Genomic DNA, 23,856 nt, shown 5'->3' on the forward strand with positions numbered 1-23,856 from the left:
GCATCATAAATTGAATAAATCTTATACTTGTTATCGTCAAAGACATATGGACCCTAAATGTTGTGTACTTGTGTAAGAGCCTCAAGGTCATCATAAGAGGCCTAGCGTCCGTTTACTCATTGTTTAACTTTATTTAACCCAAATTCAATATTATGAATTTTCACTTCTGTTGAGAATCGAACCAGAGAATTGTGGATTCTGGAGTAAGTGTTCAATCACTACACCAAGAAGTGATGCACTTCTCATCTCGTACTTAGACTAGAGTGTCTCCCAACTCTCAAAATTCCAATCACATAATGTTGTCAGTCGGGTTAAGATGGGTTGCCCCATCCAAACTGGTCTCAGAGCATAACATGAACCAAATATGTCGGCCCACTTCAAGTTCGGTTATATTTAAAAGTGGATCCAGAACTGAAGGACTGCACGATCGCCCTAGGCTGGCTCAAATACAACCAGGTTTGTCTATGTGATTTAAGAGAAGATTACGAAGTCCGCTTAAGTGAGGTGATACCTCAATCCCGGAACATGTGGAGGTAGCAGCGTGACCAATGCTTCACTGACTTAATCCCGAAATCCTATCAAAGATCTCAGTGGGGGAGGATCTTAAGTATTTATTAAGCTTGGTTTTCAAAAGTCCCGCAAGGAGAAAACTTCTCCTAAAGAATCCACAAGATCAGAAACACGATTTATCTTAAATACCAAATATAATTGAATAAGGAAACCTGCCTAAATCAAAGATACAAGGTAGTCCCAAAGAGAACTTATAATATCTCACAATTACGAAATAGTAGTTTTCCTACAACATGATGGATCTCAACTGCCTCAGTCACTCGTTCTAGTCGACTACAAATGCCCAGGGACGGAACCAGAACTTTTGTTAGGAGGGGGCCGAACTATTCAAGTCATAAATTAATTTGAAAAATTAATATAACAGTTCAATTCAAAGTTACCACAAAAAATATCAATTAAGTCATAAACTTAAACACAAATAAAAAAAAAACATTGGAGTAGAAGATCAAAATGGAACCCGTCTCTCTTTTAAATCTCTAAAATCGTCTATGATAGATTCTATGCTAAACTTCTGTGCAATTTCCTTTTCAATGTATAAAATCAAAGAATCTGAGAGAAAATTGTCATCCATTTGGTTTCGTAGCCTTGTTTTAATTATGCGCATAGATGAGAAAGATCGTTCCACTGTTGCAGTGGAAACGGGAAGAGTTAGCACAAGCTCAATTAATCGATAAACAAGGGGGTACCTTATTGATTTTCTCGTCTTCACCAACCATTGGCACAAATAGGAGATCGTTGTCAAATTTTTGAAGTCTGGACATTGAACTACATTATGTTCATAATGTTGTAGTTGTATTCTCTAATGCATCTTCTCATGATCTTCAAAATCTCGTGGATAAAACTTATCTACCATATTACAAATGTCATCAATTCTAAAAGAATTGTAAACTTCACGAGGAACCAATGCTGAGCTAAGAACAAGTAGTTCAACTGAGTTCTCACTAAATCGAATATTCAACTCTTGCAATTGACAATCTATTGCAGCATAAAAAATATCTACCTTGTAAAATTGTTCATTTGTCAAGTTGCCTTGCTGATAGCGAGCTTTACCTTCCCTTCCAACATAACGAGCGTTCATATCTGGAAGATCTATATTTCGCGCCTCACAAAATAAATTAACCTTTGATAGTAAAACATCCCATCCAACATCTCTTAAATTTTGGATTAACACTTTGGTGGAAGAAACAAGTTCCATAGCATTTACAATATCTTGAGATTGACATTGCAAAGATTGACAAAGTAAATCAGTGATCTCCATAACTTCTTTCATTAGATGAAGTATAAAGACAAATTCAAACGTCGTCATACTTTCATAGGCTACGTCTGCTTTAGATCTTTCAGAATAAGTATTTCCATCTTCTATAATACCCATTAGAACCACACATGTTGCACTAAACATTTTTATCAAACTAGAAACTGATTTCAAATGCGAACTCCACCTAGTATCTCCACTCCGTTGTAAAGTACCAATTTGGTTTAACCCTGTCCCTGTCTCAAGCTCATTAATAGAGATCAAATGTTGAATTTCAACAGCTTGAGCATTTTTCAATTCATCACTGCGTTTACAAGAAGCACCGACAATATTGACAATAGAAGATAATTTTGTAAAAAATTGTTCAACGGGTATAACTTCTTTTGAAGCAGCAACTAATGCTAATTGCAAGCGATGTGCTAAACAACGAACATAATAAGCAAATGGACAATCTTTCAAAATTAAAGCTTGTAACCCATTCCACTCACCTCGCATATTACTTGCACCATCATATCCTTGGCCTCGAATATTTTGGATATCAAGATTATGATGCGATAATACTGAATATATTTCTTTTTTCAATGTCAGTGCCTCAGTATTAGATACATGAACAAGCCCGAAAAAACGCTCAACTACATAACCATCTTTGTTCACAAATCTTAAAACTATAGCCAATTACTCTTTTTTTGACTCATCACGAGATTCATCAACCATAATACAAAATTTTGCTTTTCCGATTTCATCTCGAATAACTCGCTTGACTTTAGTTGCGAAAACGTTTAAAATTTCTTTTTGGATCAAAGGTGAGGTGTAAGAAGCATTTTTCGGAGCTTTATCTAACACAACTTTTGAGACTTTTTCATTATATTCAGCTAATATCTCTACCATCTGAAGAAAATTTCCGCGATTTAGTGATCTTTGACTTTCATCGTCGCCTCTAAAAGGAAGACCTTGAAAAGCTAGCCACCGGATTGCATCAATTGATGTTTTGAGTCTTAACCGGTTTTCTACAATTTGTTGAGAAGTATAACTATGAATCACTTGTTGTATGTGTTGAGATTGATTCATTAAGTCCTCCATAGATCGCATAGAAACTTTATGAGAAGAGAGTGAATCTTTTCCGACATGATTAAAAAATGCACAGTTTTGTCCATCTCTTACTTTTTTCCAATTTTTAAATCCATCAATAGTGAAAGCTTTTTGTCCGGAACTCCTAGATGGTTTGTTAAATAGATAACAAGGTAGACAAAAGGCTGCATCTTTTGAAGGAGAATATTCTAACCACAACGGAAATAATTTAAACCACGAATATTGAAAGCTACGTTGATGGGTGACATGTCCAGATTTTGGGTAGCTTGAGAGCAGAGGTTGATATGGTCCGGCTTTAATATAGGCTCTCCTAACTTCATCTTGTTGGTTAACATTATATTCCCATATTTGGATACGTAACCCTGGATCACGCTCTAAAGAACCAACGTCAACCTCATTAATTTCAATTCTTGGAGATTTCGTAGGGGGGGTGTATCTATCGTTGGAGCTTTAGTATTAGAAGTTGAAACTTCTTCTGCTCCGTCAATATTTTTTCTCTTAAAAAATTGATCGATTGTAGGAGATTTCTTAGGCTGTAAATTAACAAAATATGATACGAATGCTACACATAATAGTAAAAAGTGAGAACAATAAGTAGACTAATAAATTAAACACTCACCTTTTTCGATGCCACTTTTGACTTGTCTTTGGTAATTCGATCATTCTCGCTAGCCATTTGAATGGTTGTACCTAGTTAAAACAATTTTTTTGACATTAGTTAAGAGAAAGAGGTTTACATAAGGAGAGGAAGAAAGAGACAACACACAATTTTTTCGAATATATATATATACCTGTTAATAAGAATTATAGACTGAAAATTTGAGTCAATTATAGAAGAGGGAGGTGGAATTTGGAACTCAAGGTAATTAGATTTTTTTTGTTGAAAGCAAGGTAATTAGATTAGGTATTTAAGGTTTGGGCTGTGGCGGTGGAATAGAGGAATTGTGGGAGATACTATTAGGTCACTCATTGGTGAGTAAAATTGTGGCGGTGTTAGGTTACGTGAGTTTTGGTGGGTGCTTTAATCTTGGGTTGTGTTAAGGGGGGGTCAGAAACCTTGGAGGGAGAGACTTTAAAGTTTTTTTTATTCTTTTGAGAAGGCAGTAAAAGAAAATTATTAAGGGCCAGGGGGGCCATGGCCCCACCTGGCCCTTTAATAGATACGTCCCTGCAAATGCCTACAAAAAGGTAATCAACCTGTCTCGAAGGCCAACAACCCTTGGTTGGAGTGGTAAGAGGTATAATCTTCCACCTTAAAGGTCAGGGGTTCGAGGCACACGCTGAACAATTAAAAAAAAAACTTGTCTCGAAGCAAACATGACCACAATCCTATGACTAAGTCATGGCTCCATAAACTCGGGTTCACTAAATACTAAATTATTTAACTGCAAGGACAATATGACTGCCTTGAGTGTCGGAGAAGTTTTCGAGTTCCTTACAGATTTCATCCCCTAGATTATGAGGAGTATAGAGGGATGCAACGTAGCAATCTCGACATCTTGACTGATATCAGGGAGACAATTTTTCACATCAACGGTATGTTTTGGGCGCTTCCCCAAAGCATATCGCCTATTTCAACGAAGGACGTTCTTTATGTGGAACAAGGAGAAGAAGAGAGAAAACTGGTGATGGTGGTCAGAGGTGGTCATAGCCAGAACTGTTGGTAGCTAACAATGGTGGTGGTCGGAAAAAAAATTGAAGACGAAGAATAAAATAAAAATCGAGAAAATTCATTTATATAGTCAAATAAAAAATACTCCTAAATCAAGTTTAATTTGTTCAAATCTATAGGGTTAATTCCGTTTTGGCCCCACTTTGTGGCGAACTTGTCATTTTAATTAGCCTGCATAAGTGTCAAAAATTGAGGGCGAAAATGAAATTAACCCCAATCTTTTATAGCGTGAAACTATTAAATGCCCCACATTCGTTTTTTTTAGATTGGACTCCAACTGCCAATTAAAACATCATAGATCCTAAAAGCCATATAAAGACTCTTGGGGTCTTTCTACAAGGGCCTGTAAGGCCATCTGTTCGAACATTCACTTTATTTGTTGCCTAAATTATATATAAGTTTGAAGATCACCGAAAAAATTGATCGATCGACGTCTTCATCAGAGAAGATAATGATGGGGGTGAGATGAAGAGATGAAGTGGAGGAAAGAAATAATGAATTTGGGGGTAGAAATAATGAATTTGGGGTGAGAGGAAGAGATGAAGTGAATTTTATTAGTTTTGAAGTTTTTTTGTAAAATTAATTTCGTTTTGACTCCTATAGTTTCTGGAAGAATTGAAATTTTTTTGGTCTTTAAAATCAAAACGAATTGTCGGATAATTACGGGAACAAAAAGATGAGTTGGTCATAAATTGGAGTCCAAAATGAAGCTAACTCGAATCTTCATAGCGTCAAACTATTTAAAATGCCTCAAAGCTGAGATATTAATAAATCGATTTTTCTGTTTCATTTTTAGATTGAACTTCAATCGCCAATTAAGACATCTTGAATTCTGAAGACAATATAAAGACTCTAAGAGCCATACTACAAGAGCCTGTAAGTCCATCTATTTGTACATGTACTTTATTTATTGTCTGAATTATATAAGATAAATTTTGACATAAACTACTTCCACCGAAACTCGATCGTAAGACCTCGTGAGTTTAGAGGGAGTGACTAACCACTGCACGAAAGGGTGATGGACAATCGGGTATCATGTTGGAGAAAAAAGAAACTTTGTTGAGGCGGAAACATAACTTTAAGCATTACCTTACACGATAAATAAGAATCATCTTTCCCTGTCCCCCCTTATAAATTCCTTTACCGGAACAGAGCATAAAACCGGAGTAGCTAAATTAACTCTAGATCTCTGATCTTCCTCTCTCTGATCTTCCTCTCTCTCTCTCTCTCTGGAATCGCCATGGATGAAGAATACGATGTCATAGTATTGGGGACTGGACTCAAAGAATGCATTCTCAGTGGTCTTCTCTCCGTCGATGGTCTCAAGGTATATATTTTTTTTCTTTTCCATTTAGAATCAATTTTACTTTCATATTTTGATCGATATTTGTACAGGGAATTGTGGGCTTGATCTATTTTTCTGATTTAGATTGATTAGTAATTTATGTAGAATTTTTTGATAAGCCCTAAAAATTGCAATTTGAAGTGATCCTACAAATGATTCTGTTTTGTTGATTAATCTATATACTTTTGCAGATCTATTGGTTATTTAATGACACCCCTTGTTTTGCGTTTTTCGTAATTCACATTGGTTTAGTGAAACTTTTTGGGTTTAATCTCATCTTTCAACATTACAGAGCACAAACCCTAATTCGTTGTTAAATTTCATAATGGAGTTGTTCTGCTAAAATCCTACTCTTTTTTTTAAAAAAAAAAACTGGCTTAAACAATTGAGTACTTATGGAGTTAGGGTTGCCCGAGAGTTTTATCCGAGGAAGGTCATTTATACAAAGCTTAATGTATAGAGATAAGATAATGTAGTCTTTTTCACTTTACTAGAATGATATAAAGACTTACCCGTTTAATGTTGTTACTTCTTATGTTGCATAAACTTAAGCGGTGCTTGTAAGTTTTGTTTTATTCTGTAGATGCATACGCCTCGAGCCGGAAAGTGAATGCCTTGCCTTGGGGCCTCGAGGCTTATGCATCTGCCGAATTTTGAAACATTGTGCATAACAATGGGTCTTTCTTTCAAATTTAATGATAACTTCTGATATCAAAGAAAGTTTGCTTCTATGTTTCCGTTACACTTTATAATTTTCGATATTGAAGGAAATTCGGCGTATTTCCTATCAATATTTTAAGGAGTCGAGCGAAGAGATTTGTGTTGATACTTTCCTCTTTTTATATGTTTATATAAGCTAAAAAATAATTTCCTTTAGCTTCACAATAAGTATTGAAAGGACACTGGAATACTTTTTTTTTCCTTTCTGTAGGAAGATGCATTTCTTCTATTCATTTTAGTAGATATAATATAATTTTTGTTGACGTATTGGTCTTCTTGTGGGAGTATAAGGTTCATTATCTGTATTTCACAATCCAGGTCTTGCATATGGATAGGAATGATTATTATGGAGGAGAATCAACTTCACTCAATCTCGTTCAGGTCTCTCTATGTTTTTCTTATTTCTGCAGATTTTGGGTTGAGATAATGAAAATTAAGCCCTCCATCTTTTCTATCTTCCTTGCGCCATTTTAACACCTGTGCATAATTACCTTGCAGCTATGGAAAAAGTTCAGAGGAAGCGATAAGCCTCCAGCAAACTTGGGCTCTAGCAGGGATTACAATGTTGACATGATCCCGAAGGTTTTTTCCTTCTCTTTTTTGGTCTACTTAATACCAGTCTATCCTTTTTTAATATGGATAACCAAAAGTAAATTAATCATTTCGACTGCTTGCTATATCTGATCTTCTGGAGCAATTTTTGTTTGACTAGTTCATGATGGCAAATGGTACTTTAGTGCGGGTCCTCATTCATACAGATGTTACAAAGTATTTGAACTTTAAGGCTGTCGATGGAAGTTTTGTATTTAATAAGGGAAAGGTGTTACTCATTCTTCCTCTCTTAGTTAGCTTCAATTACTTTTAGTGTCTTCTACCACTGATATCTTTTTATTGAGCCAAAATTTCTATTTTTCTGTCATCACTTAATAGGTACACAAGGTCCCGGCCACTGACATGGAGGCTCTTAAATCACCACTTATGGGTTTATTCGAAAAGCGCCGAGCTCGAAAATTCTTCATCTATGTCCAAAACTATGAAGAAAGCGATCCCAAAACTCATGAGGGATTGGACCTTACGAGAGTGACCACAAAAGAACTTATTGCGTATGTTCCTACCTATTCAGTCTGATTTCCAGATATTTGTTATTGTCCTTGCATATTGGCACCCTCAACTTCTTATAACAAGAATCTCTAAGTTCGAGTATGACCCCAATGATAAATTATTCATAGAAGGCTAGTTATGAGGCTGCTCGCAAATAAGGTCTTGTCAGAGGACTCAAATCCCATTGACCAGCTATTCCTCAACCATCCAGCTATCTAATATTTATCTCTGTCAGTGAACAGTCCTCAGACGAAACTAATGTTACTTGGTTTGTACTCTTGTCAATTTGAACAGCAAATATGGTCTCGATGACAATACTGTGGACTTCATTGGTCATGCTTTGGCACTTCATAGAGACGACCGCTACCTCAATGAACCTGCACTGGATACTGTTAAGAGGATGAAGGTAAGATTTTACTTGGTCAGAATATGCATCTCTTATCCGCTGTGATGATGATACCTCAACTTTAAGTGATTGCATGATAAAGTTTCTTCCACAGTTCTTCCCTTCTCTTACATATAATAGTTATGGTTTATTTTTGGTAGCTTTATGCCGAGTCTCTTGCACGTTTCCAAGGCGGCTCACCCTATATTTACCCTTTATACGGTTTAGGAGAACTCCCACAGGTTGGTCTATTTTGTTGTTTATTCTCGCCTTTTGCATATCTGAAACCAGAATATGGGTTTATCTGCTTTCATCAAGGTATTATGTTGATTTTTTTTTTGTCCTTCTCTCTCCTTCTCTTCCAGGCATTTGCAAGGCTAAGTGCCGTGTATGGAGGGACCTACATGCTAAACAAACCTGAATGCAAGGTATTCTTATCATAGTTTTCATACATGGGATCTTTCTCCTACTCGACTTCACTTAAATCTTAACCAGATGAAATTTCCTTAAGGCCATTCATGTTCTTTCTAAGTAATCAGCGTAATATCTGGCACAAATGTAGGTAGAGTTTGACGAAGAAGGAAAGGCTTGTGGTGTCACATCTGAAGGAGAAACTGCTAGATGCAAGAAAGTTGTGTGTGATCCTTCTTACCTACCCAACAAGGTCAAGTATTTGATTCCATTTGTGTTGTTTGTTATTTTCTTTGTGCCGTTATATACAGTACATGCCTTCTCAAAGAGGGGACATACAGTCTACAACAGAATATGCTGATCTGTAAAATTAGCTTCTTAGAAGCCCATTTCTCTTCAAGAGAAGAACTCGAAAACATGACAAACTCATTTTCTAGTTAAATTTCACACTTCGAAAAGAAATAAATAAATATATAATGTCTCTAATAATCTGACCTGACAGTTGAAAATTTTCAATTGTTGAACAGGCAAGGAAGGTTGGGAAGGTTGCAAGGGCAATCTGTATTATGAGTCATCCCATTCCAAACACCAATGATTCTCAGTCAGTGCAGGTCATCCTGCCTCAGAAGCAACTAGGTCGTCGCTCAGACATGTAAGTTATTTTCTCCCCAGCATTACATATGTTAAATATATATATATATATATATATATATATATATAATATTATATAGTACTAATCAACTGATTCTCAATGCACTAAATACTAATTCTGTAGTTTCAAACATCATCTTGCTGGGTCCTATAATTTAATCACTAGTTTGAACATTCAGTTTAATCCCTCTAGTTCCAACAATGTCAAGTTTGTTATCTGAACGTTTCTCTATTTTGAATGGACTAAGCAGTTTTTTTTCGGATCTTTTAGTCTGGGGGTGAAGCCTGGTCAGATCTATGTATCCGGGTAACTACTTGGTGGTGGTTGAGATGAGTTAGTTGAGTAGAAGATAAGCAATATAATAACTGATTACACATTGACCTCCTGTAGTCCAGTATTTGGTGGCCATAATGGCATTCCCTACTGGTTATAGGCGTAAACTTTGTGTCTTCATAATTATTGATGAGTTGACCTGCTCATCTGTTCTTTGGAATGGGTCTGCGTCCTTTTTTGTGATAGAATCCATAAATCGAAATATCAATTGCCAAAACTTAATTAGATGTTTACTAATAACTCCCCATTTTCTGTGTTCTCGAACAGGTACCTCTTCTGCTGTTCTTATTCACACAATGTTGCTCCCAAAGGAAAATTCATTGCTTTCGTATCTACAGAAGCAGAGACTGATAACCCTGAGGTTGAATTGAAGGCAGGAATCGATCTTCTTGGCTCTGTTGACGAGATATTCTTCGATGTTTATGACAGATACATACCTGTGAACGAACCTTCTTTGGACAACTGCTTCGTATCAACGGTGAGTCTGTGTGATGTGCATTGCTAATACTGAAAACTCCATTAACATGGATAGCTAATAACTGCTTTGATGTTGTAACAGAGTTATGATGCAACAACACACTTTGAATCGACTGTTATGGACGTGCTCAGCATGTATACTATGATTACCGGCAAGGTAATTCTTCCATTCCAGCTTTCAAAAAAAAAAACTCTTCGATTCCTGTAAACACGCATCTAACTCCGTTCGTCCGAAGTCTTGCATGCATTCAGATGTCTAAAAGGCTTACAAGCTTACTGCTTACGTAAATAAGGTTATTTTAGTAGCTATGCAACCAATCGTGTCTCATAACACACCGTGTCTATCTGTTTCTTCTTTTAAATTCAGGATTAGACGAGTATAGTATCCAATACATCATACATCAGTTGGCTTGGATACATCTTAAGGATGGAACGTGCTCGCAAACTGTCATAAAATTGTCCTAAAGAGACTCTTACACCCTAAAGGCCACTATCTTAAAGAGCCATTATTTATACCCTAATAAAACATCATTAAATGGTAGATTTCCACCTCCACCGAGTTTCAATCACGTGACCTCCTGGTTTCAGAGTGGATGCACTACTGCAGCAAGACCCCAGGTATCATGCTTGGTCTGCTACCCTAGACACACAAGCCAGTGACAGACGTCTTCCTAACGCGGGCCCATTTCTAAATAGGGTCTGTCCGAGTCCGACCACTTTGGCCAATAAATGTGCATTGTTGGCCATTTCTGGGCGGATGTGCTAGACGCTAGTGACCAACAAAGATAGGAAACCAGAAATTTACTTATCCTTGTAGTTAACGTGTCCGAAGCATTGTTATTAGTGGTGGTATGTTGTAAGGTTCTGATTTTTTGTTCTGATTTTGATTTTTGTGAGCAGGAGTTAGATCTCAGCGTGGACTTGAGCGCTGCCAGTGCTAGTGAAGAATGAAGAGAAATTCAGTTCAAGGACTGATGTTTGTGCTTCTGATGCTTTTTATTTTTCCTGTAAAACTGATTTATATTTTCTTCAGTTTCTTCTCGATTTCACCTTCTCGATAAATTAAGTTATGAAGCCTTTTAAATGATATGGTGTTTCAAAGAATGAATCTGTGGATCTTTTTAGTGATTTGTCAGCCTTTGCCTTTTATCTGTTTATTACAGTTTGATTTCTAAATCAAACAGAAGAAACTTAGTATGTTAGGAAGTGAAAATTCAATGGCTCTTCCACAACACTACTGAAATTGTTTAAGGCAGGGGACGTTTATCGGTGCTTCATATACCAAACTACAGGTGCTCATATATCCAACTATAACATTCAATTCCATAACCGGAATAAAAACCTAGACAATTGTACGTTTATTCCATCCTGGTGATATATCAACGACATCACTATAGAATGGTCGAGGCTTCGGGCATCTTAAATCGTCTTGGAGAATAAAACTTGGTCAATTAAAATTGACTTAGGAGTATCCTCATTTTCAAGTTCACAAATTTATTAGGTTGAATTTTGTTCCCTCATCTCATCTTCACTTCACCTTCACCACTACAACTTCCTACTAGTCCATGGTTCCTGACCACTACTAACCGCCAGAATTTTCTCTCTTCTTTTCCTGATCTTTCCCTCTCTAAAAAAAAACCCACCAGGTAGAGATCTGCTAGAAATGATAAGGCGATGATGGACGCCCTTTCATCTTCATCGCCACAATAAGGAATCATTGTTGTTGTCCAGCGGAGATGAAAGGGGAAGTCCCCTTCGTCTTCTGCTTCAGACGAAGGAGAGAAAGAGAGCAAGAGAGAAGAAGGAAAGAAGGGGAAATAGAGAGAAAGAGAGCGAGAGAGAAGAAGAAAGAAGAGAGAGAAAGAGGAGAGAGAGATATGAGGTTGGCGGTCGGAGTTGGTGGGTGATGGTCGGACGCGGGAGATGAAGATTAGGGAGTGAAAAATATAGAAACCGATTTTACCAAAAAACAAGGTTTTTTGGTAAAATTTATCCTTCATAGAGAACAAGGCAATAAGAACACATAAAATCTCATTCCCATATCAAAATTTCACTACTTCTAGTTTATTACATAAGTATAGATCTTTGTTTCAACTTATTCATAAAACAAGAAAAGAAGAAGAGTTTATGTACCAAGTAAGCAATAAAGAAAGAAAGAAAGAAAGAAATGTGGGACTGAAAACTTTGTAGAAGAAACTCTCTGAAGTTCTTTTTTTTACACACAAGAAGATGAAATATCTCTGCTTTCTGATGGCATAAAAGCTAATATCATAAGCAAAACAAGTATACCTATAGGAAGCAATAACAGTAGAAATGGTGGTGGTGGTAATGGTGGTAGTATCACTGGTAGTATTAGTAACGACGCCGTCAAACATATTAGTACTAGTAAAGACTCCACACTGAAATAACTACTTGCTGTTTTCATCGATCTTCTATTACTAACACTGCTAATATTGATCTTCTTCCCGGTAGAGGTGGCCGTGGAGGTGGTGCTGGTGCTGAGGCTGGTGTGTCTGCTATTCGGCCGACTCTGTAACATTGAAGTAGATGTTGATGAACCACCACCGGACGATAAAGTTCTCCGGTGATGATGTTGTTGGTGGTGATCCATATGATAAAGATCTCCTCTAGTACTTCTTCCATCCATCACCCCAATACTACCCTTTCTCACATTTCCTTCCATCATTTCAACCCCAACCCAATGATCTCTTATATTAATCAAACTTGATTGATATCTCAAATCAATCTCTGATCCTTCTTCATAACTCATCACCTCTCTCTCTCTGCTTACTCAATCATCCAAATCTCAAACACCAGAAGATCTTTATGCTGTTTTGTTTGTTTTCGAACTCGAAGAACTTTTCTTATTGAATCCTTAGTGCTACCCAAATGGATCTGAATTGATCTTTACCCAAGTTACACCCCAAATCTGACTAATTCAGATAGTTGTGTTTAGTTATATCAAACCCTAAACTCAATCCAATTTTAACCTGTACAAACCACATAAATTGGTTTCCAATTAGTCAAGTTAACTTAGATTCAAATTTCAAAACATGAACTAATCTTGAGATAAAATGCACATGAAAAACAGATAGAACAATGGGGAAATTTCATATTATTAGGGTTTTTGAATCCACTTGCTCTCTTGAAATTGGTAATTGAAATTTCTTCTTTTTCACCTACCCTCTTCTTAACTTTTGATTTTGATGATGGGTTTTCAGCAACAATTGTGTTGGGATTTTATTGATATAGATTTGAGTAATTGAAACCCTTTTCATCACATGCAAGTTCTAAGATATGTTCTTAACAAAATATGGAATCTAATTTTTATAAAAGTTGGAGAATTTTGGTACAAACCTGAGATGTTGATATTGATGTTGTTGTTTTTGGTTGTGATTGTGTTAAGAAGATGGTGAGATATCCAAATGAGACAATAAGAAACAAAAGTATTCTCATTCACCTTGTTTACCTCTCTTCTCTCTCTCTCTCTCCAATCTATAGATCACCTATATATATTTACTTTATGATCTTCAAAATAACTAGAGAAAAGAAAGAGAAGAAAAATACAAAAATGTTCAGAAAGTAATTAGGGATGGAGGTGAAGATGAGAATAAGTAATGGAATTAAAAAGATGAGGCGAGTGAGAGATTATAGTATTGAGATAGTGATATTTAGTGGGGTATTGATGTTCCCCTCTCTAGGTACTTTTTGTTGAAAAATGGTTGGGATAGTTTGTGGCTTTGTAGGTTATTTTGAATTTGGAGAGATGGACAAAGAAAGAAATGAAAATGGAAATGGGGGTGTTTGGGGAAGGACTAAGGACCATTTTCTTCTTAGCAAAATCCAAGATCTGAATCAAGGTTACAATTGACTCCTTCAAATTTCAGAATATTTGTTTGATCTGAACCGTCACGTTCACTTCAATATCTAATTTAGATTGATTTTAATTTTTAAGTGTATTTGAAATAAATAACTTACACTGAAAGATAATATTTCTGTCCTACTTTAGGTGTCTGACTCAGCTTGACTCGCTTCAATCGTCATTTTAGATACTAAATTTTAGGTGTATTTGATCAAGTTAGACAATTTGAGAAAGAAAAGAAAACAAACATTACTTAAACTCTAAGAAGGGATAGATTCATTGAATTGAATCCATGTGGGGTAGGTTTCATGGCAAGTGGATGGTGATGGATGTTAGTGAAAATGAAGGGGTTGTTGTCTTTTAAGTTTTTTAAGGTTCTTCACCCCTAGACTCTTTTCTTTTCATCTCTCACCTGTCACCTTTCCTTTGTCTCTTCTTTTTCTCTCTATAAACTCTTGGTTTTAAGCAACCACCAACATTTTTTGGCTTATTTATAATAAACAATAGACCAAATGTCTATTTTTGAATGTGGATATGGAACTAATTAGGCCTATAATTTTGATTTATTTTGTTGTTAGTTGCAATTTTAGACTTGTTAGATTTTATAGTTCCGTACATATGTAGGTTGGGTTGGGTGGTGTACACAAGATTAGGCAAAACCTTGTTTACACCTGAAAAAATTTAATATTGAATGAAAATAGTGGAGGTCAAATCTCTCAAAAAAAAAAAAAGTTCAAGAAAATCTAATATTGAATGTAATTCCTACGCGTTAACTTATGAGTATGTTTTTTTTTTTGTTAAGAGACTTATGAGTATGTATTAGTTGGTAAATTATTTTGAATTTGTCCGACTTTCAATAAATCATAGATAATGTACGCTTTCCAGACAAGCCTGATGTCGTCGAGTGCAAAATTCATTATACGTACGAGTTATACTGAATCGTTATCTAGTTATATATTTTTATTTTCAATTATATCTCGTTAATTTTGGACGTTATATATGATTTAAATATATGATTTAAAGGTAGCTCAAGTTTGTATCTTGTTTGTATAACAAAATTGTTTAGATTTACCAAAATTACCTCATTTGTGGAAAACACAATATGTATTCAAGACAATTATAATTTTTTTGAAAATGTGGTCGTTGGTCTTGAGTAAAAGATAAAGTGTACAAGGGCTATATGTATGATAAAAAACTATTGACTTCTTTTACCTTTTGAATTTGATTATCTCAATAAAGAAGTAATTATATTGGGGAAACCCCTAATAGTTAAATAAGCTAGTCAAATAAGGATATGATGAAGCAAATAAGTCTAAATTGTTCACTTTCCAAGGCCTTGGAAATCAAAATAGACTCTTCTCTTCACCATTCTTTTGTCTTTTTGGTCAAAATTATGAGTCAAAGTCAACTTCTTTAGTGTACCCAAGCCTTCTTGGGGGGCTGATATATACCCACGATTATATAAATTTTAATATAATAGATTTTCTTAACTAAAATAATGTGCAAGTTAATTGAAGGCTAGGGATTTCCTATAAAGAATGATTGCGGGATTTTGATGTAATACTATATTCATCACTCCACACCTAATTGATTTTTAGGGAGGATTTGTTACATGCATGCTTTCAACTTGTCGTGCATAAATTCTACTTCATACAACAAATTTACAACAACTAGACAATACAATAGATTGATTTTCTCTTACAACCATGCATAATGCATTGGTAGATAGGAGAAATATATTGTATGTTATTGACCATTAAATACGAGAACACATAAGAATAACAACATACTAAAAATAATAGAGAGCACACCACTCACTATACTAGAATTGGGTTATTATTTTTAAAAAATTTGCATCAAATTTCGATATAGATGAATAACTTTTTTTTGTTGAAGGAATACAGATGAATAACTTGGCAATAATAATTGCTTAAATTAACAAGTAAGAATTGTGTTGAATTTTTTTTTTTTTTTTTGTTGAGATAGAATTGTGTTGATTTTAATAACTCAAAAAAGGAAAGAATGAAAAATTGATTAGAGTTGGTTTCTCTCTCTACTTCCAACCCCAAACTCACAAACATACCTCACATGGTGTATAGTGATGTACAATAACCTTTAATCTTATTTTAGATAGAACCACCACTTTAAAAACAACATTTGTTTTTTTCTGTGAAAAGGTATAAACCTCTATAGACGTTCGTCTCGGATGAAGCCGAGATAGAGAGGTGAACTCGGTGAAGCCGAGTGAGATGGTGATGTGAGCTCGGATTGAAGTCGAGAAGGAGAGAGGGGAGATTGAGATCGAGTAATAGAGAGATGTAAACATAAAGTAAATAACACCATAGTTTACGTGGTTCGGTCGGAGGATCGCGACCTACATCCACGGAGAAAGCCATTAATGGCTACATTATATTATCTCCACAATCGTGGGATTGATTGGTTACAGACTCGAAGACTCAATGCAACTCAATTCAATGTAAAATACATAGAGGTCACTTCTATTTATAGAGTGATTCGGGTATCTTATTTTCCTAGGACTCTATCTAGGATAAGTACAAATAATATCTTCATATATCTTGGACGGTTGATACGGATCTCGATTCATCTTGATCTTTATACTCTAACACTCCCCCTCAAGTTGGAAGCGGAACTTGTGAAGTTTCCAACTTGAAAATTGAACTTGGAAAAGATGGATGTTGCTCGCATGCGATCGGATTCAAACTTGAACGTGAACTTGAACTTGAACTTCCACGTAGACTAATTTTTGGTTAATGTCGAACAATTTTCAATGGTGTTGAATTCTTTGTCTGCAACTTGAACTTGTAATCGCACATAAACTTGATATAATATTTTTATCTTCCGGAAGCTTGAATCTCATTCTTTTCTTCTTTGTTTTCTTTCTTTCTCGTGAACTTGTAGGTCGCGATCCTCCGACCGAACCACGTAAACTATGGTGTTATTTACTTTATGTTTACATCTCTCTATTACTCGATCTCAATCTCCCCTCTCTCCTTCTCGACTTCAATCCGAGCTCACATCACCATCTCACTCGGCTTCACCGAGTTCACCTCTCTATCTCGGCTTCATCCGAGACGAACGTCATAGAGGTTTATACCTTTTCACATGGTATCAGAGCGGGTTTAACAATCCTGTTTCATTCAACTTTTTGCTTCCGCCATTCCAACGATTTCTTTCTTTGTGACTTTATTTTTCAGTTGCTTTGTCGATTTATTCGACTTTTGGTAAACATAATTCATTCCATGATTGAACCATCAATCAATCGTTTCGACCGGTTGTTTGGATTTTCCTAATTATCTTATGATAATTTTCATGGGTTTTCATCACAACTTGATAGATTCGGGTATCTTATTTTCCTAGGACTCTATCTAGGATAAGTACAAATAATATCTTCATATATCTTGGACGGTTGATACGGATCTCGATTCATCTTGATCTTTATACTCTAACATTTTCTTCCTTTTTTTTTGTGAATTAACGCACAACTTGGGCTTTTCTTTTTTCCTTTGTTGTGAATTAACGCGTCAAGGCCACGTTGATATCGTTACGCTCACAAATTTCATGTGTTTCTCTCTATCGGTGCCATCAGAGTGTCGACATCTTCTTTATTCAACATGGGGAAGATTTTAGTGAAACTATAATATATATATAGTGTTTTATTTTACTTTTATGTCCTGGGTGTAGGTCAAAATTAACTATCAAATAGTTCAACAAAAAAAAAAGTTCAAAAAAAAAAAAAAAAAAAAACTATCAAATATTTAAGTCAGCATTCAAATAATTTTGTAGTTTTTTTTTTTGGAAAATAAATAATTTTGTCGTTGGTTAGGCAATACCTCCTTGATTATTTCAATTGATGGCTAGTACTATCAAATAGAACTAAAATAGAACTCAAGAGAGTCTGAGTTATAAAGATTTTAACAAAACATACATATTTTAATCGACAATGTTAAACTAGGAATAATATTAATGTATACAAGAACCCACTGGCATTGATTGAACATTGTGGTTTGCCCATTCATAGTCATATTAACACATAGAGATGACAATTGGCGAAAACCTCTACGTCTTCATTAGATTGTTGTGTTCATCGAATTCAAATTTAGAAAATTGTACGAACTCATAGTTTGACATTTGTAAATGTTTGTTCACTATTTAATTGTACAAGAAATAATGTATTTTGTTGTTGTTTGGTTGCAAAATGCAAGAGAACTTTTGTGATTTGTTCTCAGCCAACAATAGATGGTCGAAAAATAGTGTCAGGTTGAAAAATGGATGAATTTCAAATGTCAAAGATGGCCAATGTTTTCTTTAAGTGCATGAAACCAAACAAAAACAAAAGTTTCTAGTAAACCCATTAACACAAGAAAATCCAAGTTTGGACCATTTAAGTTTAGGTCAAAACCCCAAAGATCCCCCAAATAGTAGCAGTTATGGATATTATTGTTCGTGACTAACAAATTCAAACCCAAAAGGTATGAAGTTTTGTTCTCGTTGAAGGTTCCACAAACTCGCTCAAAATACCTCGACACTTGCTAAGTCTAAAATCACACCTGTAGTTCAGGTCTCAATGTTCTGCCCAACTATTTGGGATTAACATAAAATCTAGCATGGATCGTAAATAGGCAGTAGTTGGAGTCCGGGGTTCTCCTAGGGTTCCCTCCTCTGGGATCCCAGGGAAAGAGGATCAAGTTAGCTTTTGCGAACAGCTAGATGCACTATCTCTCTTCAACCCTTTGAGCGCAATGCGACAAAAGGAAGGAAAATCCATGGCTTCTCCACCCCGTAGGAACTACAAGATCACCCCAAAGACGCCTTCGGCGTCCAGGGGTCACGGACCGACCATAGAACCATGTTCAATAAGTGGAACGCATTAGCTATCCACTCTCGGATTGGGCAGTATGGGTCGGAGAAGGGCAATCACTCATTCTTAAAACCAACATTCTTAAGACCAAAAAGTCGGACGGAATTGACAAAGGTGACATTTTTGCTCTTTTAAAAAGTAACTACGAAACGGAAATTATTTTACGAACATTTATCCAAACACACAACCGGAAACTTAGTAAGAGACCATATCTTGTTGTGGCAAGTATGCAAAACACAACAGGAAGAGACCATATCTTGTACTGCATACAAATATTTGATTTTCTATGAAGATGATCAACTAATCATATTCATCGTGATTATAGAACTCATACGTCCAATAACACACAAGTACACTAAAACGATATATAGTAACTCAATCCAAACATGAATATTAGTAACTGTGAAAAAGGTGTTATAGGAACTGAAATAATGTAAATTGGAGCAGCGGAGATGCTGAAATTGTATGCATATTACCTCCATAATCAAGCAGTTGATAAACTTAAAGCCAACACCTTATCAAACCTAGTTTTATTAAAAGTGAATCTCTATTGTTCATACCAGTAGCTTCATACGGGCTTATGGCACTGAAGTTCTCTCTATTCCTGCATTTATATGCAACAAGATGAACTCAGAATATGTTAAGAACATCGACAAATGAAGATTGACTATTGCAACTAGTCTAAGACCGATGATAGTAACACTAAACCATAACCACAAAGAGAAATATGTAGCTTCAAAAGATAAAGAAACTAGTTGCAGATTTTGGGTATGAACTTCACTATGTTGTTAATATATCGTAGCAGGGTTTAAGGCTTATGTGCAGGCTGAAGTCAAGAAATTGAAAATCAGGGTTGTTGGAATAATCCCCCATTGATTGTGGGAGGGGTTAGTGATCACCGTTATAAGTGTGACAGAAACCCTCACCTCCCGAGCTAACTTTTGGGGTGAGAGGAGCCAAAGACCACAAGTATACATGGTATCAGAGTCTAGGTTTACTAGAAGCGAACATTTATAAATGGTATCAGAGTCTAGGTTTCACAGAAGTGTTCAGGTCTTATTTTTGAAACAGAAGATAGTCTTCCATGTCCCAATGTATTAAAGGAAAGATTGTCGGTGTAATCTCACATCTGTTGGGTTCAACTCTTGAGCTAGCTTTTCGGGTGAGAGGCAAAAGATCAACACCCACAATGGTGTGGTGTTTTCATTTGCGAGGAAGCAATCCATGCTATATATATATATATATATATATATATATATATATATATAGATAGATTCATAATAGATGGCAATAGAAAAACTTCGAATAAACATGCCGTGAAAGTTGTTTGGAAAAGTAAATATAGGAAGGACGGTAGCTTTAATATAGATAACTTTGAAATCAGTAAGAACTAGCGTACCTCATCACTGTCTTCTTCTTCCCCATTTTCTTTAGTTTTCTTGAGGCGAGTGGTTCCACCTTCCTTAATGATGGGCAACTTCATTGCGCCAAAGGGTGTGTCGACATGAACGTTTCCTTTCAGAGTATAGCCAGTACCTCTTCCCCTAATCATATCCCAAAGTGCCGAACCAAAATCCTTGGGCCTAAATGTGATCGGGACATCAACATAACTAATCCCCTTTTTAACAATGTTAGTTGATTCAGTGAGTTTTGCACCTCCAATGCTTTCATCTGAAAGCCAAACTTCACAATCCAGTGACTTGAGTCCAAGGTCAAAGTCATTCATGTTTTCCAACTTTAGGTGAAGAAGTGCAACAGTTTCTTCGAATGAAAACCTCTGAAATCGTATCTTATCAAGATCAACATCAGGCTTGTAAGGAATTGGAATTTTTCCGGTTTTCTCTAGTGGAAGAGTTAGTCTTCCAAATACGGGTACATCTACAATGAGATCAACCTTGACCTTGTATGGAATTATGCTTCCTGGCTTGATATCGGCATAAGTTTTCTTTATGTCATCATATATCAATGCAACTGGAATTTTTACAGTCTCTGAACCATGTCCATGGATAGTTCCAGCATCAGGGATCAAGCCAGATACAAGTTTCCTTCCATCACTTTCTACCAAGTAGTTGATATCTATCAGAGGAATTGGAACAGGATTCGGGTTTGTTACCAAAATGTCGATAACAATTTCTGCCCTGTGAAGATCAATGTGTGGAATGTGAATCGCCGAGACATCTGCAGTTGGTTTCCCAAATCCAACTGCTTCTTCAATTTTCTCTCCAATATCGTGAATAAAATCCTTAACCTTATCAAGAAATCCTCCCTTCTCTTCATCTTTATCTTCTTTGTTGTGGTCCTTCTCCTTGACCTCTCTTTCCACCACCTCTTTTTCGTACGACATACCTTAAAGAACACCAAATACAAAACCCAAACACATAATATTAGCACATAAATCACATGTAGAATGAAATGAAGCGAATTTTTCGAAAATGACAAATGCTGATACATATCAAAAATTCAAATCCCACTTTGGTTTAAAATGTAGATTATTATACCTCTAATTAGTTTTTCAAGAAAAGAATTTCAGATCATGAACTAACATGCCCTAATTCACGATACATTCAGAAGGAGACAAAAATTATACAATGAGTAGGTAGTAATAAAACAAGTAACAGAAACAAATAGCTAATAATATAATAGTTTATATCATAAGAATCCATAAACAAAGATCGATGAATACATAATTTAATTGTTAGATTAATTAATTATCAACCGAAAAAAAAACAAAATCAGGAGAAATCATTTTCTACTTGAAGATCCGATTCATGTGCGTGAATAACATTGAATCCAAGATCACTACAAACATGAAATTTCCAGCAATTTCAACTACTTAGGTCAAACAACGAGCTAATCGATTCCTATATTTTCGAACAAATTTAGAACTGAGGAAGTGATCAGCAATTCAAGTAAAATTATTATATCTTTTAGCTTCAGATTTCATGATTAAATCTAAATCAACAACTTAAGAAAATTAACAAAACAAAAAACTCGATCGATCGATCGATGGATCAGATGATTCAGATTTTAGTTTTGAATGTTTGTAACTCCGGAAGTCAAATAGAGATCGAACTAGGTTCATACGATAGTACGTCAAGACTGATGAGAAATGTAGAGATCTAATCAAATCGAAGATCATTAGGAGTGAAAATTCAGTTTAGTTGATGAGATGAAATTACCTGAAGAACGAAGAAATGGAAATTTCTCTCTCTCTCTACTTTCTCTCTCTAGAATTTGCTACTGGAGAGTGGAGACTTCTGAAGAATGGTTCCGAGATTTGTAATAACCGAGAAGAAAATGACAAGGTTTTATATAGTTGGGGAAGTTTTAAAAGCGCCCCCTATAAGTTTTAAAAGGCGCCTTCTCCTTCACAACCTCTACTTTAAATTTGTCAAGTGGGGTGAGAGGCTCCTTTAACAGTTATAAGAAGCGCCTTTAAAACTACCCAGTTCATTGTTGTAATAGATATATTATCCCACATGGGTCAGAGAGACCGAATGTGGTCTGCATCATCCTATAACATTTATTTTCATTTTCTTAACATCCGTTCGATTTTTGGAAGAGACTGTATAGTTGTCTTTCGTAAGTCTGAAAGCTTCCGCGAGATATTAACGTTTGAAGTTTGAGTTATCACGTGGGAGATGAGAGCTAGTTAAAGTTAGCCCACTTCTAATTCTAAACAAAATTATGAAAAGTTTATAAATAATTATTCACTTATAGTTGGCTATTAAGTAACAACTGCTACAGTGCTAAACCACCCACGTGTGTGGGTGAATGGGCGCTTTAAAGGTGTTTGCACACTTCGCACGACGCGTAGGGTCCTTTCTTTTTGGTACATTAGATGCAATCCGACGTACAAGATATTGTCTAGTCTATCCGTAAAGATCCTTCCCGTGGTGATCACACGAATCACCATCCAAGGGACCAAAATAGTCATGTTGTTATTAGTTTATAGAAGACTTATAACTCAAATTCAAAGAGACACTTCGAAGTAACAAATATTTTGAGAAAGAAACAATATGAAACAAGACAAACTCATATTGCTTACAAGAGTTCGCCCGATTTCCGACCAGTATGAACCTTCAGATCAGAAAGCTAAGAGAGCATCTTGGAAAGCAAATCACATTACTGGTGGCTCGAAATACAGTGCGACTATTGTTTAAAGACGGAGCGACCCATTGCCTTTGTCTTTCTTTAGATTTAATCATTTGTTAAGTTAATTATGTCCGAGTAATTTATTTTGGTTTATCATTGTTCTGAGTTTAAGAACAGTAACAAGTAATAGTCAGAACTTTGACTTTGTGTGATCAGTACATCGAGAATAACAAAGTAATCACTGAAATAAAGGTCCATGTGAGCCATTATCTCTAATATAGTAAAGAATACTACGAAAGACGCATAAAACTTCAAAGAAGAAGAAGAAACCTTCAACAAACAAACCTTTGCGACGAAGAAATTGTGTTAAGTGAGACACTTAAAACAGCAATATACTGCTAACAAGAATGGAAGAAGAGTCTACACGTCAAAAGAAAAAAAAATACTAGTTATCGTGCTCGACGACACACCGTGTTGATGAAAAAAGTACAAACTTCTATCACTCTTAAAATAGTTGCATTACAACGTACAATCAAACCTCCCAAAATGACTTAATGGTGTGTTTGGATGGCGGAATCATGAATCCGCGAATTCACGAGTCCTTGGGATTCATGATTCCAAGTAATAATTTTTGGCTTGTTTGGCAACTAAGAATCCTATGATTTATTATTATTTGAGTATTTTTAAACGTCTTTAAAAAAAATATGATTTTTGAAAAAAAATAATGATTTTGAAAAAAATAATGATTTTGTAGAAGAAAATATTTTTTTTTTGATTTTAAGGTTGAAATTTAGGTTCATTAATCCAAAATCCTAGCAAATCCTAGGGGGTAGGGTGGGATTTTGGTCCAATACAAATTTTGGAATTAGGAATTCTTAGGAATCAAGAGTCCTAGGATTCTTGGTAGCCAAACAGACCAAGGATTCATGATTCCTACCAAATTCCACTTTTAATAGGAATCCTACTTAGGAATCCTGCAACCAAACACACCATAAATTTTTCCCCAATTCCCC

At 35.6% G+C, this 23,856-nt stretch overlaps 2 protein-coding genes, 1 long non-coding RNA gene and 1 pseudogene across 4 annotated transcripts; 1 reads left to right on the forward strand and 3 right to left on the reverse strand.

Moving 5' to 3' along the window:
• Positions 1 to 1,369: 1,369 nt before the first annotated feature.
• LOC147555546 (uncharacterized) lies at positions 1,370 to 2,911 on the reverse strand (annotated as a pseudogene).
• Positions 2,912 to 5,457: 2,546 nt separating this feature from the next.
• Positions 5,458 to 11,111, forward strand: LOC147555547 (guanosine nucleotide diphosphate dissociation inhibitor 1-like). The gene is made up of 13 exons (XM_086663165.1): positions 5,458 to 5,910; positions 6,967 to 7,029; positions 7,147 to 7,230; positions 7,361 to 7,468; positions 7,579 to 7,751; positions 8,044 to 8,155; positions 8,296 to 8,376; positions 8,500 to 8,562; positions 8,697 to 8,798; positions 9,073 to 9,197; positions 9,798 to 10,008; positions 10,090 to 10,164; positions 10,908 to 11,111. The coding sequence occupies exons 1-13, from the start codon at positions 5,824 to 5,826 to the stop codon at positions 10,956 to 10,958; spliced, it is 1,335 nt and encodes a 444-aa protein (XP_086519291.1). The 5' UTR covers positions 5,458 to 5,823; the 3' UTR covers positions 10,959 to 11,111.
• Positions 11,112 to 12,021: 910 nt separating this feature from the next.
• Positions 12,022 to 13,926, reverse strand: LOC147555548 (uncharacterized). Its single transcript, XR_015234905.1, has 2 exons — positions 13,365 to 13,926; positions 12,022 to 12,997 (listed from the first exon to the last, which is right to left on the reverse strand). It is a non-coding gene; the product is annotated as an uncharacterized LOC147555548 (long non-coding RNA).
• A 5,102-nt stretch (positions 13,927 to 19,028) lies between these two features.
• On the reverse strand, positions 19,029 to 22,082 carry LOC147555549 (uncharacterized). Of its 2 annotated transcripts, XM_086663167.1 has the most exons (3): positions 21,928 to 22,082; positions 20,148 to 21,094; positions 19,029 to 19,352 (listed from the first exon to the last, which is right to left on the reverse strand). In XM_086663167.1, exons 2-3 carry the CDS (start codon positions 21,090 to 21,092, stop codon positions 19,347 to 19,349), a joined length of 951 nt encoding a protein of 316 aa, XP_086519293.1. In that variant the 5' UTR covers positions 21,093 to 21,094; positions 21,928 to 22,082; the 3' UTR covers positions 19,029 to 19,346. The 2 variants fall into 2 exon arrangements, with proteins under 2 accessions (XP_086519293.1, XP_086519292.1); XM_086663166.1 differs by lacking the exon at positions 19,029 to 19,352 and having other exon boundaries at positions 20,055 to 21,094; positions 21,928 to 22,036.
• Positions 22,083 to 23,856: the final 1,774 nt, after the last annotated feature.

Source organism: Eschscholzia californica, unplaced genomic scaffold, assembly GCF_041429995.1.
Source record: "Eschscholzia californica isolate CP2 unplaced genomic scaffold, dmEscCali1.0.p SCAF_2, whole genome shotgun sequence".
Lineage (NCBI taxonomy): Eukaryota > Viridiplantae > Streptophyta > Magnoliopsida > Ranunculales > Papaveraceae > Eschscholzia > Eschscholzia californica.